Below are 19,040 nucleotides of genomic sequence, written 5' to 3'. Positions count from 1 at the left end.
CGCGCGTGTTCGCGGCGCTCGCGGGCTTGGCCGTTGCCGGAGGGGGACGGGGCGGCGGCGGAGCGGGGCCTCGTGCGACGTTTCACACTTCTCCGTAGCTCGGAAAGCAGGAGTCTGCGTGGGAGCGCTACGCACGGCCAAATGGAAACCGGGGGGAAGCTGCAGCGACCTACGGTACCGCCCTAGCGAAGCAGCTTTAACTTCCAAATACCGAGGGGCTGGCGAAGGGTCTCGCGGTGCCCTCGCGGTGCCGGCGCCCGTCCGCACTGCCGGCCTCCGGGCAGGGCGAGGAGCAGAGCGCGGCGGCGTGCGGCTTCCCTGCTCCCCCGCCTGGTTCATCAGCCTCCTCCTGGGACTCAGCCTCGCCTGGGCTGCCGCGCCGCGAAGCAGGACACCTTGAGCCTTGGGATTTGCAGCACCAGACGTTCGTGGTTGATTTTTCCGGCGATTTCTGGCGCGTTGATCTGCTGTTCCACCTGCTCTCGCTCTTGCCCGCCGGTTCTTGCCGGCGGACGGGCTGCGGCGTTGGGGGCCCGTGCTGCGCTTCGCAGTGGCCTCGCTAGGCGCGGGACGCGGCCGTACCCGAGGGGGCTGCTGGCGCCCACTGCACGCCTCCGCTCGGGGGCCGGCGGGCGTCCGCCRGAAAGCGCCTGCAGGAGTCTTCCCTGGGTTACAGATCAGCAGGTAGGCTGAAAACTGAAATAAAGAAGTGTGGGTTTTGCTGGATGATGATGTATTGAACCAGTAGCTTTCTGTGTTACGCAGCGTAAGGAAAAAGCTAAACACCTTACGTGCCCTTGTCATTTTTTTTGTCGCTGTTCACTCACCAGTTCTGAGCATTGTTTGGGATTTCRGTCCAGGGTCGGAGAGTTTCACGTGTGCTCCCAGGACCGTTAGCTTCGCCTAAGCCAAGGACTGTCTCTGCAGCCGAGCAGCTTCCGCGYTGGCCGAGCTTCCTGCAGAGGAGGTCTGAGCTGCTGTGCGTGTGCTCGAGCCGTCGTGCCCTTCCTGCCCGGCCCGTCCCCAGGCCCGACGGAGGAGCCTCCCCGGCGCCCGTCCGGCCCGCTGGGAAGCCTGGTTTTCGTAAGCACGAGACGCATTCACCCGAGAGCGACTTCAGTCAGTGGCTTTCCAGTAGCGACCGCCAGGTGACAGACGGCCACGTCCTGGTGCCTGAGGCATTGGAAAAAGAATATCAGGCGTTGAAAAATCAACCAGGATTAATAAGCCGTACGTATTTTCTCCAGATTCTGATGGGAATAGTAGTATCTGCAACTGCTTGTCCAAGCTAAGGGCAAGGAGAGCAGGACCTGCAAGATGTTTTCAGCAGCCTTTTCAGCTCTTTCCCTCAGGCTGCTGTCCAAACTGAATGCACTTCTGGTAAATAGAGTGCGGTACTGAGGAGAGGAGGGAGGATTTCAGGACAGGTTGACTAGGATACAGTCTTACTTCCATAAATTACAGAGCTACCAAGCACACAATGTTCTTTACTTTGAGCAGGAGCTTTTCCTGGAGGAAATCTAACCTTGCAACTGTGAGAACCGTGCATGCTGGTGTTGCTGCTCGTGCTCTGAACCACAGGTGTTTTGGCCTAAAGGTTCGGCTTTGCTTGCTACAACAGCTGTCCTTTGCTTTTCCAAAAGCCTTTGCAGATAAGCTGGTAGTTAAGAGTACAAGAAACGATGCTCCCATTGCTCTCCCTCGCCTGGGCTGCTCCAGGGTGTTTGGGCATTTCAGCGGCCGCACCGTGGGGACCGTGCTTGCCTCGGGATTAGCCTAGCTTTATACAGCTTCCTTTTGCTGTGATTAGAAAGACGCTTCCCGGCAAGCGCTGCTCTAGGGTGTCCGCYGCGTGGGGTCTGCGCCCTGCGCTGGCGGAGCCGCTCGTGTTCACGGGGCGGCAGCGCCTGTTGCCATCTGCGTGTCGTAGAAAACTGCAGGAGGGAGCGAGCGCAATGCGGTGCGTCCTCGCAAACGGCATCCYGCCGTGGCAGGGGAGGACGGGCAGACGCGGCATGCTCCGGGTTTCCATCTGAATACGGATACTTAATGCTATTAGGTGCAGTTCAGAGGTCTGGACACCCGAAATGCTGCTAGGTTTGACTCTTCTGCTACATCCACTGAGTCGCCTGCATTGCTGTATGAGCGGGTCTGAATTTCCTTGCAGTGGGATTCCCTGGTGTGTTCTCCACCAAAACAGACGTGTCTGTAATCTCGGGGCAAATGTGGGAAAAATTTGTTCCCTTTGTAATTTCTGTATCACATGCAGTCTCTTCTAGAAGAAAACAAATGACCGGAGGCTATTTCTGAAAGGCCAAGAAATTCTGTGTCTTTAGCCAGGTGCCTAACTCGTACGCAGGATCGCTTGCTAAATTCCTCTGTGGTGTGTATTTTGAGGGTAGCTTTGGAGGCCCCGTTGCTGAACTTTCCCAGTCAAAGTGGGAGGATTTGTGCAGAACACGTGTAAAAGTTCTCTATCCCTGTTCTGCATCACGAATTTCTGTAACAAACCGGACACTAATCTTCCTCCATTAGCCCTTGCTGATKCCCTTTTGGAGTAGTGCAAGAAAGCAAGCGATTATACGTGAAATGCAGTGGATAGGAAGAATGTTTAAAACGGCCTTCTCAGCAGGAGTGCCTGGCTGCGCGGTGGAGCCGCTGTTACGGGAGAGTGTTTGCTCCTCCCGTGGTGGGTGAGGAAGCTCCAGCGCGCAGCAGAAACTCCGGGAGGGGGAAGTAGGAAAGAAGTGTTAAGCTTAGGCAAAAGATGAGGAGCATCTAAGGATGATTCAAAGACGAGGATCCTGGCATAATTCACTTCCCGTATTCTTGCTGAAATAGTCCGTAACTGGGGAAGGGGGGTCGTAATCCTACGCGTAGGACAGGGGCCGTTTGCTCCGGCAGCGGACCCGCTCCGTGCCTGGGGTTAGGTTTTATACACAAATTGTTGCAGCCCGGCATCGGTGTAGTTTCTCAAGTGCTGCATCTTCCTTCTAGCCCTGGCAAAGTCAAACTTTGTGGGCGAAGAGGCAAGCCGCAGGCTGCAAGGCTGGCGCCATGGCCCAGCTAGCTTGGTGATGCTGCAAAACTTCTGCACCACCACCAGCGCTAAGTTTTATTTGTTGGTTCCTTTTACAGAGTCCCAGTCCCGAAGCTGCCGCTGCGCTGTCCTGGGGACAACCRGGACGATTTGTTGTTTTTGGTAAGTAGCACAGTGACCTTCTCTCATGGAGACCAAGGGGAGAACTAAGAGCCTCGCTGGCTAGCGGAGGGCAGCAAGGACCCGAATGCGAGCTGAACGGCTCGGGGAGCGAGGAGCCTGGCTCTGCGATAGCAGCAACTGCGCGCTGTATTCGCCTGGGCAAAGCTACTCCAGGCTATTTTGAAAAGTAAGAATTATTTTTAATCAGGTGACTGCTGTAAGAGAAATTCTTTCCAGTATATATTGAATTACAAGGAGATTTTTCAAAGGTCTTAGGAATGGAAACCATTTAGATCGTAGTGGGAACTTACTTGCCTATGATAGCTAGGTATTTTGCATGACAGGAAAACTTCTTCTTTTATGCCTATCTTCATCACATGAAGAAGTATTCCAGAGAGGACTACAAAACACACTCTAGAATTTTTAGATGCTCAGCTAGTCTGTTGACTAAATACGGCTCCTTAAGATTGCTTCAGTGGTCAATACGTTATTTTTGAACAGCTCACATTTATCCTTTTGTAATTATTTCTTACTGATGATTTTGATACTTTAAAAAGTCTTATTTATCTAAATAAAACTTAAGTTTTGCTAYGGATGCTTCTCTTCTGAATATTGTATAATACTGAATTGCAAGCATCTTTTTTCATTACTGTTTTGTTTCCGTCAGTGATTAGAAATGCTCCTTCCTTGGAAGGAAACTCTTAGCAAGTCTGGCAAAGAGACTGTCTAGCCCTTTCACGGAAGGTGAGTTCAGCTACGTGATATAACTTCCCTAATATTTTCTCTCCTTTACCACCAGAGTATGTATTTATGTGTAGTAAATAATTCAGGAAGTGARACACACCTGAACTTGCCCTCAGGAACGTCAAAGTCCAGAGATAYGGAAAGGAGTAAATTGTTTTGAGGCTCATTTTAAAAATAATRCACGATGTTTATAGCACGGAAGTTAAATGAAGTATTTAAAAGCATATTGACTAGATGTCCAATGAAAGTGAGTACAGCTGTGACCTTGTGGTTTTTAAGACGGACTAAATGAGCATTTCACTTACTTTAGAATTGGTCTTGAGAAAGAGACTCACAGGTGGAGGTTTGTGCTGGTGCCGTCCTGCGCCCTGGTTAACGCTGTGGCCGATTCCAGCACGTTCATGACTGCCCTGGGCCAAGCCCGGCAGCTCGTTGCGTGAGGATCCCCATTTGCAGAGGTTTTGGCCTGAGCCTTGAACTGCCTTTGCCATGGTTTCGATCACACAACTGGTAAGAGATCTGAGCTTGGACACTGAACAAAACTGGCTCCCACCGGACAGTTTTGCCTTGAGTAATTACTGAAGGAAACATTGTCTGCAGGACTAAAGAACAGATTTTTTCTTCTCTGAGGATGTGAACTGTGCGAGGAAGGCTACAGATGTTAAAGTCCCWGTCAGAGCTTAGCACTGTGGCGCTGAGAGTTACGTGGAGAGGACTGAAGCGGTGTTTCACCACGAACGCGCAAGCAGTGGTTGTCAGAAAAACCAGAAACGGTCAGAAGATGGACGGCAACGTCGTTTATGTGCCAGCAGTTGTTAACGCAGGTCGACAAACCGTAACGCGTGCTGCACGCCGTAAATAAGGGAAAGAGCAACAGTCAAAAATGTGAATGAGGGCCTCTCGCTTTGCCTTTTAAGCTCGACTGCTAATCCCGTTGGAACAACGTAGCTGCCTGGCGCTCCTTGCTGCCCCGGGGATTTCAGCGCTGCCYGTCCGCTGCGCAGGACAGTCGCACCAACGCCGGAGTTAGCACAAAGGAGAGGGTGGAGAGAGGGAGGTGGGAAGAGAGGCCGGTCGCGGAGAGGGAGACGCTGACCAAACGGGTCTCTCCACGTCTGCTCCAGGACACACACGTCCTCCCCGGGCTCGCAGCGCTCCTGCGTTGTGCTGCATGCTGACTCGGCCGCYGGCGTGCCCTGACGGGGAGGAGAGCAAATCTCCAGGTGTAGGACAGAAACGTCTTTAAACAGTGATAAAATACTGAACAAAACGGGGCGCCRTTTAACAGGCATCCTTTAAACAGCACAAAAAAGGGTAACCTACAGAAGAACTTGGCTCCAAACRTTGATGCAACGATCCAGATCTATAGAGTTCGTGGTCAGGGGAATCTGGGGTTTAGATCTWTAATACTTACAGTTCTGGGTAAATATAAAGAGGCCGTAAGATGTAATCTAAAACTTTTAACACCAGTAGTGTRATGAGAAGGGGTTGGCAGCACACCTGTGTACCACACGGTGAAGCGGGTGTGTTAGCTTGACTGGGTGAAGTTGCACCTTTAAGGTACGAGTGATGCTGGATGATAGTAGACTAGCAGTGATTCTTTATCAAATGAGATGCTTTGAACTACGTATTTGTCCAGAACAGCAAGTGGAAGTTATTTTTATTTATGTTTTACTGATGGTAAATATTGAAATTAGACATATCTGGATAATACCTTTTATACAGTAATGAATTCTGAGTTGCTTCCAAAAAGTGAAAGCAGCACCGGATCTCCACGGCCGCTGGCCTCTGAGCGTGCTGTGGAAGCATTTCAGTTCTCATCAGCGCATGTAGCTGCTGGACATGGTACAGACCTTCGCAGGGTTATAACATATGGCTTCTTGTGCAGTTAAGGGAACCCTGTCTTGTTTAATAGCAAGTTCTTAAAAATCTTGYTGGTAGCTTCTCTCTTCTCTGTGTTGGGTAAAACTACAGATGTTAGAGGCAAGGTTTGTTTTTCAGGCTTGGTAACTATACTGCTTCGTCTTAAAAACGCACAGAAATGTGGTGCAGCACATGGTTATAGACAAAAAGAAACGTACTGAACTTTATAGAAATAAATTACAAGAGTTTCTCTAAGATGCTGACGTGCTCTGACGCAAAGCTGAAGAAAGCTGTATGAAAATACAGCACAGTGTTTCATGGTTTCAGACCGCCCTCCGGGCAGGAACGCCACCTCGCTTCTGAGCGCAGGGGCTCCAGTTTCCAAACTGTTCTGAACCAGTAGTAGTGTTTGGTGCATTAGCAGAGAGCAGAGAGATTAATATCACCACAAACCTGATTCTCCTGCCTCGGGGCTGGGCTGGGGAAGCCCCAGCCTACCCGTGAAGCATCCTGCATCTCCCAATGGGATTTTCTCTGTAAATATTTGCCTACRATCAGGTTACTGGATTGTAGCCCCTATTTCCCTCAATATAAAACAAACAAACAAACAAGGCTAAACGTGTCTTAGCCATGATTATGTTTTTTAAAGGCTGTTTACAAAAAAATGTTTAACTTTGGCTGACCTCAGCACAAGGTCATTGGGTGAAGCTGTAGGGAACAGTTGGTTTCTGTGTAGCACAGGCTTTATTTTGGCTGGCTTTCTATTAACCCTGATGTGTGGGTAAGCTCATGCCAGGCAACGTCAGGCRTATCAGGAGATTCTGCTTTGCCTGMGCAGAGGGAATAGCCTGAGAAGCAGCTTTGCAGGCTAGAAAACAAAACCTAGAATTTGGGGGTGCCCAAATCTGATGCTTGAGGAGTTTGAGAAAAGGACCTGCTCTGGTGTTTAAAAAGAAAAATTACAGTGASACTTCTACTAGCAAATTCTTGTGAAGTGAGTCTGGAGGTTATGTCAGCATGTGCTTTGTATAGCACGTGTTTTTGGAAGTGAACAAGTCACCTTGCTTTTTAAATAGCATTTCCCCATCCAAAGTGGCCCTTGTTTCTCATGAATACCTGCTAGTGACTGCATTTTCAAGCTTTCATGAGCAACAGCAGAATGACACTGACAGTTAGTGTCACTCCTGCCCAAAGGATGCAGAAGAGCTACAAGGGGCTCGTTAGCTTTTTTTTCTTTCTTTCCTTTTTTTCTTTTTTCTTTTTTTCTGTTCTTAGCAGCTGCTGAACTGGAGTAAACTGGTATTGGTTTGCAGAGTCAAGGAAATAGAAGTGTGTCAGTCTGTTTGGAAGAAACTTTTTTTTTTTTCCTTAGACCTTTAAATTCTTCGATGTTTTACTAGCCTGTATCACGTATTGGGAATTGAATTCAAGGGCTGTTTGGTAAGTGAAGCTTTGCCTTATAATYGTAGTAGATGAATGTTACTGATAAAAACATTTTATGTACACCAAGCATAAAAGTATTAGAGCTGCTTCTGCAAGCTTCAGTAGTGAATTTARCTTTCCTTTGAGCTGAGAATAGTAAGCATGTTATATTGAATTTATATAAAACATTATTTTGACAGATTTCTTCAGATGCAAAGAAGCACCAAGGGAGACGTTCTGTTCTTTCAGAATAACTGGACCCACTGGCAAGAAGCAGCTGTACTGAGCACCAAACAAGGAAACCATTTCCAAGTTATCAAAACATGCTGTTGAACTAAATTTTGCAGCTGCATTTTTTAAAYGTACCATGGGATGCATCAAATCCAAGGATGCCTTTTCAGGTTCAAATGCTATCCAGGAYGAGAGGATCGGGGAAGGTAATGAAGGATGCACGGGGGAGAAATCATCACTGATTGCAGTGAAGCTGGACGAGAACGGTCCATCAAGCTCCACAGTGCTGGACTATGCACACCGGCTCTCCCGGGAGATCCTTGATCAGGCTGTGAAACAGTGGGCAGTGACGGAAAGCAAATACAGCGACATCCCTTTCATTGAAAGCGATGTGCCCTGAGCCCTGACCGTCCAGGACCGTAGTCACAGTGAGTGCCCCATCTGTTAAGCAGTCTGTGTTTGGTACTAGTGCAAGTAAAGTAAAATCAGCTGTGATCTGAGTGTAATGCCACTATATGAATGTGTCTACAAGGGAGGCTGAAATAAAATGCCTTTTAGCTATATTACTAAGAAATTAATTGGCTTACAGTAGAATCTATAACCATGTCATTTGTTATCAGCCGTATGTTGAGTATATTCTGTCTTTGTGTGTGCTGAGTGTGATCAGAATTCAGTGTTAAAAAGGAGGATGAAATGAAAACAGCTGCCCTGCAAGCRTACAAGCACTGCCACATTTTTGCAGAGGCTCCAGAGATCCTTAAGGGTAAAGCATGGATTATTTTTATGTACRGAAAAAATATATGATCATCATAAACCTACTTGAGTGTACATGAAAAGAGAACCGTATGCTTGGAAAATTCRTCTGTGTTCTGCTAAAGTGAAACAAGGTAGCAAAGACAACTGCTGTCATCAATTTTACTTTGATTCTAGACCTGTCTAAATCTGTAAAATGCAAAATAATGAAGGTATTATGAAGTATTTTCTAAAACCAAGAAGTATTCAGGGAACCATATGGACTATGTTACTATTCAACTTCCATTCCTWAGCAAACCAATGAGAAATACTACAATATTGATAAACAGTGCATTATAATTAAGTTAACAGATGCTCTGGCTTCTGAAAATGCACAAAGGCCATTCTGTAAAACCCTGCAGTAAAAGCATTTAATTCCATCTGATCGCTGTCTTCAGACCAAAGCTGGTGGGTGGTGGGGTGTTTTTGGGGAAGGGGGGGTCTTTTTTTTTTTTTTTTTTTTTTTTTTCCTGTAACCCAGCTGTGTGTAAAAGCTGCCTGTACTGATTAGTGAAATGAACCTTCATGGGTGGACGAGTGTTTTAGGACCATTTACTTCATCGGAACCACGGCTGCCCTACACTGAAATCTCCCTGCAGCTTGGGACACATCTTTCAGCTTTGGGGACAGGCCTCACCGCTCACCCGGTGGTGAAACCGCGTTCGACGAGGCAAGTGTGAGCTACGGAAACCTAAYGCCTCCGCCGCGCGAGAATTCCTGCGCAAGCCTTAGGCCCAAAGCTTTGGGGCTAACTAACTTCTTTAGGGACTTCATCTGGTTCAGACACGCAGTGTCCTGCTTTGTCAGGAAATGCAGCCTGACCTGGCAGTTCTCRTGACTGCTGTTTGATATATTGAGAACGAGATGAGAGCAATTAATCATATGTCATCTAAAAAGCTACTGTTTTGCTGGCGTATTATACRAAGTAGCAAAAGCAAGCAGAAGCTCGCTTTTTAGCTCCTGTTTGTTTCTCTTTCTGTTAAGGCTAGTTAAAGAGGCATGTAATTCTTTCCTTGATCCAAGGGCTTTCCATTTTATGTTTTCATTTTATAAAAAACATGTGCTTTCCATACTGGAGAAAACTGTTACTATTTTTAAAAGGTATTCATAGCCCTAGTAACTGATACAAAGCATGATTTTTCAAGCAATGGTAAACAAGCAGAAAGAAGACCATCTGAATTGTTATTTTTAGCTTATTCTCTGACATAAGCCAATCTACAAAGTGAGAGGGAACATGGCTGTTTTGCAAACTGTGTGACTCAGAAACTTTACTTGAAATTCATCTATTCCGGGAATTGGATATATCAAGAGTAAGGGATGGAGAATACTTTGGAACATAGCACAAGACTGCTGTTAATTCACCGGGGCCAGGCCAGGCCCTGCTACTGATAACTGTGTTCACAAGCTTTTCCTAACAAAGGAAAAAAAATTCTGCCTGTTACAATGTTGTCATCTTTGAAATCACACCTGATGTGTGGTATACTAAGGTATTATGGCCCATTTACTCYTTCTGCTAGCAGTGATGGTCCTTGAAGCTCTAAAATACATAAAGCATTAAAGTGTACCCTACATTTGCCATAGCTTAAAAAAAAAGCAACCCTCCACACCATGCACACGGGTGAATTTAAAAGCAAAACCAAAACACTGATGAAATCAGTCCATGTTAATTAGACACTGCCCAACCAGTGTGTTTAAAAACAGCCTTTCTTCTTCCCATTTAGTTAAAAGAAAGCTTAAAAAAAGGGCCATCCTTCTCCCAAACATTAGCGTTAGCTCAAGGAAGTTAACGCTGCTGAAGACACYGATTGAAAAAAAAGAATATGGACCAGCCTCTTACAGACAACCCTAGTGCGATTTAAGCAAATCCGCCCCAGCCGGCGCTCGCAGCCGCGGCCACAGCACCTGCCCGGAGGCGCCAGCGGGTGCCAGCGACCAGCACTTGGGCGCTGCTGGTCCTGCCCAGAGCAGCCGCACGCTCGCGGTACCGCCGCCAATTCGCGAGGCCTGAAGTCGCTTCAGCACGGGCAGAAGGGCAGCGGCAGCCGCCTCCTGCCGCTCCGTACGCCCCTGGCGCGCCGCGGAAAGCACGCAGCAAATGGGAACCAGGCAAACGCAGGAACGACAGGGAGAGCAGAAAAGAGACAGCTGCACACACGGAAAATAATCTGATTTTTAACAAGACACTGTCCTTAGCAATTAACGCACCTACCCCTAACTAAAAAAAAAAGAAAGAAAAAATACCCTGTTCCATATGACTGTATGGTGAGAGACCTAAGGCGATCGCTTCCCAGAAGACAGCTCTGCTGTATTTTAGTAGGCRCAGTACTAGTATTAGTAGAACCTTTTATAATAAAGCTTTCTTTAYGTAAATAAAATTACATCTGTCTGCTCATTACATTAACTATGGTATAGTCTTACAAAAATGGAAGCGTGGCTTTCYAGCTAAGTTGCCACTGATTCTTTGATTTGATTTTGAGCACTCCAAAAGCACTCCAGTATGGGACTGGCATACTTTGCAGAATCATTTACTTCTATTTAGGAGTTTAAAAATACATTAGCTTTGTACTTTCTCCATGGAACATCATATGTGTCGTCTGAGTGGATACAATGTGACTGACTTGATATTCTAATAATGGTTCAAAACACATTAACTGCAGCACAACTTTGTAAAACTAACGTTTCTGGAATAAGATACATCCGTATTCTCAAATAAAACATACTACAATATATTTTTACAATATTTTTGTGGAAAATACTTTCTTTTGGACTGAATAAAATTAAACTGATCATCTGCTTGTTAAGACCTTTATTTGACAAAGAAAATCACATGTTGGACAGGAGCTTGTTACCATGACCTCAGAATAAAATCCCCTCCACATAATTTTGGAAGCAAGCGAACATGCAAATCAAGGTTTGTTAATTCAGACGTATGCTCCTGCTAAAAGAGGATGGGTCCTTTTCAAGCAGAGAAGGCAAACAGTTCCCAGCGGATTGTTATGTTCTTCAGTTAAATGCAGTAGCTGAAGATTATTCATTTTTTTGCACAAAAAAATGGAATAAACAGATTTTTTTCTACATAGATTAAGAATAGCCATTGTTTAAGAATCTAAAATATATGAATATTAAAGAAACCAGGAAGTTTACATTTCTTACAGAACCAGTGTTAAATGGCTGACTCTCCCTATCAGTTGGGAAGCAAGAAGAAGGAGGGATTCTTGTATATATTGTAATATATACAAATGTGTTGTAATATAGAAGCTATCATATTTGTAATGGCCTAAATTATTTCTTTGGCACCCAGTGTACAGCTAACAAGCAAACGGCTTAGTAAAACCTGAATGGGAAACAGGAACAGAGAAGAGTTACAGCACAACAACTGTAGGGCTTGAGTATCCATCTGAATCCCGCCGGTTTACCCAACGCGTACGTTTGTTAGGATACGCTGCATAAAGGACTAGAGGCTCTGCAGAGCAGCAGACGGCTCWTGCTTTGCCCTGTATCGTCGGTACCCATTGCTGTGCTCCCCCTCCTTTTCACAGATTTTCCACCCTGCAGAAAGGGAAACTTCCGATTCAGGATGTTCGTGGATACAAGCAAAAGTGCAACCAGACTCGTCAGTACAGCTGCACCCCAGCGGGTGCAGTGCTAGGGGCTAGGTTCACTTCGACCTTCAAATCGTCGGAGGATCGCTAACGGCAGCAGTGAACGCTCTGCTCGGTGCTCAGAGGGAGTTCTGGGACAGTTACTTCTTCACCACTAGGAGACAAGGAAAAACTCTCTAGCAATTTTTGAGAAAAACCCATTATAAAGTTAAATCAAACATAATAGCATTTTAAAAATTTTGGTTTTACAAGCCAAGCCATGTTAAATAGCACTGTGCTGTAGGCCCTGGCGTTAGTATGACTTTTGAAACAGTGTCTACATCACACAGCAAGATCAGACATTAAATCAATAGAACAATTTCTTGCTGTCAGACTAATGTGTCAGTCTGACCTTTTATTTAAAATATTACTTAACATCATGAATTTAGCATGTCTTGCATTTTCCTTTGTAGCGCTGTTTTACAGATTTAAGTATATTTCCTGTTCGCTGTATTGAGAAGAAGCTGAGGCACAACCCCAGCTTAACAGATGGGCGGCAGAGCCGAGAATACCGAGGGCTCTTGACTTCGCGCCTGCTAGGTCACCCTTTAACCACGCTGCTTCCCCTRAAGGTGCCTCCTAAACTCGGAGTTCATGCCAAAAATGAGAGAGYAGTCATTGTGTACTAGCAGTAGGACTAACAATTTTCTTTGAAGTCTTTTCCCCCTTATTAACCAGTCACAATTATTTTGGAGAGAATGCTCCTAAATGCAAAAAATTAAGACATATGAATCACAGACAGACTAGGAAAAGAGTCTTATCACACTACTATTAATCTGTATGGCCTAAAATTAAGCAGATGTATAAGATGTCAATAGCCTTGGTCTTTACAGCTTGAGATCGTTGGTTCCCAACGGCTTAAAGCAATCGTCCACGAATTCATCGCTGACTTCTTCTAAAGCAGCTGGCTTCCATCTTGGGGACTGGTCTTTGTCAATCAGTACTATCAGGTGAAGCACAAAAACACACACGTTACTCGTAAACTTTCTCCAGTTAAGACGATTTCAGATTGCATCAAGATAGGACACTACAGTGAATACAAGTGGGGAGAAAAATCAAATGCTCTGGAGAATAAAGTTTTAGGAATGCTTACATTTTTACTCTAACAGGTCTTGAGTTGGGACCTGTGTAGAGATGTATCTGGGAGCTGCTTTATGAATGCTGCATCACTTCAGAAATAGCCAATGCCATTAAAGGTTTCCAGGCACTATTAGGTACCCAAACTTTGAAGGAAGGAATAAGCCTTAAATTAATGGTTTCTTGTCAGACCTACTATCGTGCCTGTCTTCTGCTTTGTCATTTGAAGTGGGGAACAGCATGCATGATGCTTCCTTTGGGCAAGGGATGTTACATCTCTGTGCAAAATCCGACTCTGTAGAGTACAGGAGATGACTCAAAGCAGGGGTTAAATTCCTACAGCTAATTTAAACACATCATATAAACTAATCACTAATGCAGAAAGTATTAACCAAGTATCTTGGTGAGAAAATCAAGTACTGCTGCAGATCTCTGTAGAGGTAACTGTAAAGATCTGTACACTCTTAATATGTATACTGTATCCTGCATACAGGGAAACCCTTCACTGAAAATAAAAATCATCAGTGAATGAATTATATGTAAAAGTGTAACAAGARAATAGTTCTCAAAAAGCTTTCCTTGCATCACAAGGAATGCTGAAGGCACGTCAGCAAGAACTGCTTCACTAGCAAACAGTAAAACAACAGAGATGTATGTGTGCAAAAAAATGACAATCTGAAAGGAATTCCACAGGGCCCTCCAGAGCACCTTCCAAAAATAAAATCATTCAGTGATTTTATTATAATTAAAAAAGAATGACTACAGYAACTGTAGCTTTCTAGATGTACTAGTTCCCCTCCTCAACTCCCTTCAGATGTGAGCTATCAGCTTCCCCTCTGGAGATGCACCTGTGGCCTGGAAGAGCTTCTGGCCAACAYTGCCCACAGCACGTTGGGTGGAAAGGGAGGCTGGTCCCTTTGACTCCCTCTGCTAACAAACAATCCCAGATACGATGCTTCTAAAGGSAAGAGGACACCAAAGGCTTGCACAGACTAGGTGTTTTGAAGAACTGGAGCTGCTTTTTGGTAAGTTGCTATGTTTGCTCTGTCTGAGCAGATTTAATTCTTGGTGACTAAACTAGAAACATCTGTGATAAGAAATGTACACAGGAATTGGATTTAAAGTTCAGTAGAAAGAACACCTGCCTAAAGGTTGCATCTTAGGACTGGTATTGTGGTGGTATATGGTCAAATGTGACCTGAAAGCCTTGTAAGTGAAAGAACTTTCTTTTTCCCCTATCAGCCAACATTTGAAGAATGTCTAAAAAAAAAAAAAATCAAGACCTCAAACATTATCCGGAAATACCGGTCTGTTGTTGTAACAAGCTGTTCAAGCTTCTGACTAACACTGATTTAGACTAGAAAGAAAGAACAGGAAGTTAAACACCATAAATGGTCAGTTCACCATGCCAAAACCAGGTGTGACCTGGATGCAAGAGTCTAAGAGCCGCAGACTCCAGTTTGTCTTTCAAGACACTTGAGGCTTTATGCGCACAGGAGGCTTTATAAAGCATTTAGTCTGAAGGTATTTCACTTAAAGTACACAGCTCTTCTCAGGTTAGTTTCAACCATGATGATATCAGCATCTTAAAGCTGATTTCTACCCTGAAAACRTATCATCTTCTCTTGCCTTTTTTTCCCCTGCAGTTTATAACTAGATGAAAGCCAATAAGCTACTTCTTTTGAACACCAGACTTTTGAAAGACACTAGATACTAGGATCCTTCTTCCTATCATCTAAGTTTGTTTTCTTTAGCAGTAAYTATTGCAAACTTAGCAGTTCACCTCTTGCAATATTAAGCAAAAATGCTTAATATTATCTAGATTAAAATACTTAAATTTTTAATAAGGTCCTGAAAACACCCCCTTTCTGGAATAACTTCCATGTGTTTTGTGTTCCTGCAGCTTGGGATGGAAATACCTTGTTCAGTGCAAGAACGGAACAAAAATTCTGAAGACTCTCTAAGGTAGGTTAAGAGAAGTTCATTAAAAAAGTAATTCGATATAGACATTGTGTTTTTAGGGCTTGTTCTTGTKTTTGTTAACTAAGAAGGTGTCCCTCCATTCGGGGGCTTTCAATGAGCTTGCCAGGCTTTCAYGGGTTCCACTGCTGGGCAAGCCTTCACTCAGCACCACCAAAACACTGGTGTTTCTAAGCACCTGAAACTCTCTAAGAGTTGCAATGAAATCTCTCTGCCTGCTTAATGACTATGGGGGTTTTGCGTGTCCAGGAAAAATCTCGCATCTGCTAGCTGCTAGCCCTGCAGGAGAGGGCAGAAGTAATACACCACTGAGGGATACACCAATACAAGCTTTGCAGGTTCAGTAATGCACATACCTAGCATGCCTTAACAGTTCCATTCAAAATAAATGTTCTTGCACAAATGGTTAGGCAGTTAACAAGATAATTTAACAGATTTTTGTCCGCTCATACTGGTGAGATTGCAGATAACCTGTGAGCACTGACTCCAGAAATGACCTCTTCTTACTATGCAATGAGCGTGCAAAAACACCAGTTGTTGGCGTTTACCTGGAGCTATGCGTTGCTTAGAGCTTGTGTATTATTTTATAAATAAAGATGAAATACAGGTAACAAAGTGTTCAMAGAGCCTTTCTACCATTTTATGGGAAGACTCCATGCCTTGGTTAAAGTCTGATCTAGATATTTCATGCTTTAGGGGTTTTAGCTTTTAATAGCTCCAACCACAAGAATCCCAACAGGGAAACACCGTTTGCCAGCAGGTCTTACAGCCCGGCTAAAAGAAAAGCAAACCTTGACCTCAGGTTAACAGCCTTATAGGTCACTCTTAAAAGATCTACTTTCCTAACACACCTGTTAAAGTTATGGCTTGAAGCAGGTAAGTTGTTACTACAAGCATTAGTTGACCTAAGACCATTGCTGCTGAAAGGCAGTCCTTAACAACCAGTATCTGATAATTATATCTCAACTTTATTTTGTGAAAAAAATCTTGTACGTCCTGAGATCCTTTCGTGGTAGGCAGGGGCAGCAGCTGACTCTTAAATGCTTCAAACTTAGCAAACAAAAAAAACCACTAATTCTTAAACTAACATTTTATTCAATATGGTTGTGGAGTGCATAGCAATCTTAATTCTTAGTAAAGACAGGCAAAAACAGGATGCTCAGCACCTCATTTTTAAAATTATCTTTTGTCAGMTTCTACACCACTCTTAAACAAAGTAAGCACCTTACTGAAAAAGTGAGACTTCACGACGACTAATCCAGAACAAGAAATATGCAGTAAGCAGAGGACAAAAGTGACTGAAGAGCAAAGTACACAAATTAGCTAATAGCTATCTTCTCAGTGCAGCTTCATCTTTTTTTTTTTCTTCGCCTTTTTTGCCACAGTTAAGCTTTGCTACTTCACCCTATGCAAAGGGAAGCTTCCCAGCAGTTGTTTCTTGCAGCTTTTATCTTTACAAGCAGTTTGTGTGGTTTACTTGCCACAGTGTGACAAGCAATTTGTTTTTGGCCTCTGCCTCATTCACAGATAACCACGCACCAATGACTTTGCACATTACAAAAGAGAACTAAGATTTGGTGCTCATCCGACTCTGAGCCTTTGAGGTTTGTCACTTCCCATGTAGCTACCTTTAGGCAATTGTGAAAGTTCACACAGTGGTACAGAATATATTCTACGAACAGCGTTTTTTTTTAAAAAAAATCTTTCTCTACTATCCATTTCTAGCACAACAAAAAGCATGTATTTCTCAACAGACTGTGAGTGAACTTCAAAGGAAGTACTAAAGACTATTTAAAATTGGAAACTTTCTCCACATTGTACAAACTTTGCATCTGTGATCCTTGGGCCATCTTCATAACACTATTACTAATGGTGAGTGCTCAAACAGTACTGTTCACTGCTAAAGTGGATTTTAAACTACTTACAAAGGCAGAGATAAAAAGTGAGGGAGAAGTGACAGTAATACTTGAAAGATACCTACATGTATGCATTAAAAGMCAAGTCTTGCCCTGCCCCCCATTCTCAACAGGTGTTATTCTTCCAGATGTCTTGTACTATAAGCTCCTTGGAAAAGCTAATGTCTCTGGTTTTGTTTCATTGTGTGCTGAGCAGTACATAAATAACTACTACAGCTCCCCACAGGGATGTGAAAGATGTTGGCTTTGACAAACTGCACAGTGAATCAGCAGCAGAGTCAAGGACAGAATCTGTTTCCTAGACAAACCCTGCAACCTGCTGTTCTGCTTCTCCCATTATCCTTCTTGACAAAGAGATACTTTGGACATGGTCAAAAGTAGTCTCTGTTCTAACAATCTGCAATGCAAACGCTTACTGACTCTGAGGCTTGATTGCTCAGACCATTTCATAGCTGCCTAAGCCAGCAATGCAGCAACACTAAAGCTGAACAGCCAAATGATGCAGTTGCTCTTCAGCTTTGCTAATGTCAGTATTAAATGTATTTTGAACTCTTTTTTTTTTTTTTTTTTAATGAACTAGTGCAATCTTTTCACTGTCTTGTTACCAGATGGGTAAAAGAAACATAAGGACACTGTGCTAACAGAGCACAACCGCTCTGCTGTTTCCTTTGTTTAATCTTGGTGCCCTTAAGTTTCTCTGACATACAAGAACCTGGAAAGCAAAAATTGGTAGCAAGCTTAGAAGTGCTCCCTGGGCTGCTGCTGCATAAGCTTTTCTTATCTACACAGAAGTGACACAACAGTGAGTCTGCATATTATTAAGTGATGTTTCTAATATACACTCTTACCTGCTCGAACACCTTCATAGAAGTCATGGCCTCTCTGAAAGATAAAGAAATGAGCAGTAACATAATAGATTCAATTTATCCTATCTTTCCCTAGGGGTTATTCCAGTTATTCTGCTTGAAGTTCTCAGGATTTTGTCAGGTCCCACACTATTCATCTATTTCTACCTTTGCTTCACTTACTAAAGAGCTCTGTATCCTCTTGCTTCAATGCAGCAACAACTGTTAGAGTTTGTCTCTTGCACTGTAGTTGATCAGATAATTTTCGCACAGTGTAAACCTGTTCTGTTACATCTCGGTTTGGCATGGTGGACTAAGGGGCATCCAGTAGGACTGGAAGCTATTTGGGGAAAGAGCCAACCCTCTCCAGCAATTTTGTGACGTATTCTGTATCACAATTAGTATTAAATGCTAATATATGCACATTAGCATACCTTGCAATTAAACAGAATCCCAGAAACATAAAGTTATTTTTGATAAAGAGCAAATATAACATTGAAATCCTTAAGGAAGTTCCACTTGCAAGGGAGTTTCAATATTAGTTTCAGGAGACAGCAAGATGTCAGGCATTACAACATACTAGAATTAGACACACTGCATTCTCACTTGCTTTTTTTTTWWAAAAAAAAATACATTAAACATCAGCATTCATTCAATTAGATGCAAAATATATATATATATTAAAATGTGACAGAATTAATAAGAATTCCAAGGGAAAACTTTGAGGGATTTGTTCAAATAATCCAGTTAGTAACACTGTTCTGCTGGAAGGATGAATATCTCATGTGTTATCCAAGTATTCACCCTTTTCTATAAATAATACTCAAATCTCTCTGTTTAAGAAATCTATCACAACACTCCTGAAAGGTAGGGTTATAAAACTGTTCCCATCTCAACAAATGCGCCAACAAGGTACTGAAAATAGTCCTTGATGGAATTTATAAAAGACTTAGCCTCGGACACCCCGACCCCGGCTGGGCAAAGCCGACGTGCACAGCTCCCCGCTTACCATGCAGGCTTGGCTCAGTCTGTACTCCATCGTCAGGACATCCTGCAAGCTCAGGGAAGCTCCTTCTCTGAGCTGCCTGAGAGTCATCTTTAAGGACGTAGGTGACATCTTGTTAATAGTCTAGGGGAAGACATTGACATTTCTTTTTATTCTCTTTAGTTCAGACACTTCTTTTGTAACCTTTTTGTTTTGCATTTTAAACTTTGTAGGGTAAACTGTGGCAGATTTATCACTGAGCTCACCCATGAGATTTCTATCCCTCCTGCTTCTATGCTACCTTTAGCGCGTATTCATCCTGAATGACCTTCCTGGAGAAAT

General features: G+C 43.8%; 2 protein-coding genes across 7 annotated transcripts in view; one reads left to right on the top strand and one right to left on the bottom strand.

Moving 5' to 3' along the window:
- The window catches only part of AKAP19 (A-kinase anchoring protein 19), a 29,119-nt gene extending 18,490 nt beyond the window's left edge, over positions 1–10,629 (top strand). The window contains exons 1-4 of one of the 4 annotated variants that reach the window (XM_085321490.1): positions 38–1,230; positions 3,139–3,202; positions 7,432–7,890; positions 8,766–10,629. In XM_085321490.1, the coding sequence (XP_085177616.1) occupies positions 7,599–7,862 (264 nt within the window). In that variant the 5' untranslated portion in view covers positions 38–1,230; positions 3,139–3,202; positions 7,432–7,598 and the 3' untranslated portion in view covers positions 7,863–7,890; positions 8,766–10,629. Of the gene's footprint in view, positions 1–37; positions 1,231–3,138; positions 3,203–6,568; positions 7,250–7,431; positions 8,687–8,765 lie in introns of those variants that run through there. The other 3 variants (XM_085321474.1, XM_085321481.1, XM_085321498.1) reach the window with 3 other exon arrangements.
- A 416-nt stretch (positions 10,630–11,045) lies between these two features.
- HIBCH (3-hydroxyisobutyryl-CoA hydrolase) overlaps positions 11,046–19,040 on the bottom strand; it is a 40,329-nt gene continuing 32,334 nt past the window's right edge. Inside the window, exons 12-15 of one of the 3 annotated variants that reach the window (XM_085321435.1) lie at positions 18,723–18,842; positions 17,717–17,750; positions 12,727–12,838; positions 11,046–12,010 (exon numbers count right to left, since the gene is read on the bottom strand). In XM_085321435.1, coding sequence (XP_085177561.1) covers positions 11,944–12,010; positions 12,727–12,838; positions 17,717–17,750; positions 18,723–18,842 — 333 coding nt within the window. In that variant the 3' untranslated portion in view covers positions 11,046–11,943. Of the gene's footprint in view, positions 12,839–17,716; positions 17,751–18,722; positions 18,843–19,040 lie in introns of all 3 variants that reach the window. The other 2 variants (XM_085321442.1, XM_085321450.1) reach the window with 2 other exon arrangements.

This window comes from Rhea americana, unplaced genomic scaffold (assembly GCF_003343005.1).
Source record: "Rhea americana isolate MKP2758 unplaced genomic scaffold, rheAme1 scaffold_12, whole genome shotgun sequence".
Classification (NCBI taxonomy): domain Eukaryota; kingdom Metazoa; phylum Chordata; class Aves; order Rheiformes; family Rheidae; genus Rhea; species Rhea americana.
This window is presented reverse-complemented; position numbering and strand designations above follow the sequence as displayed.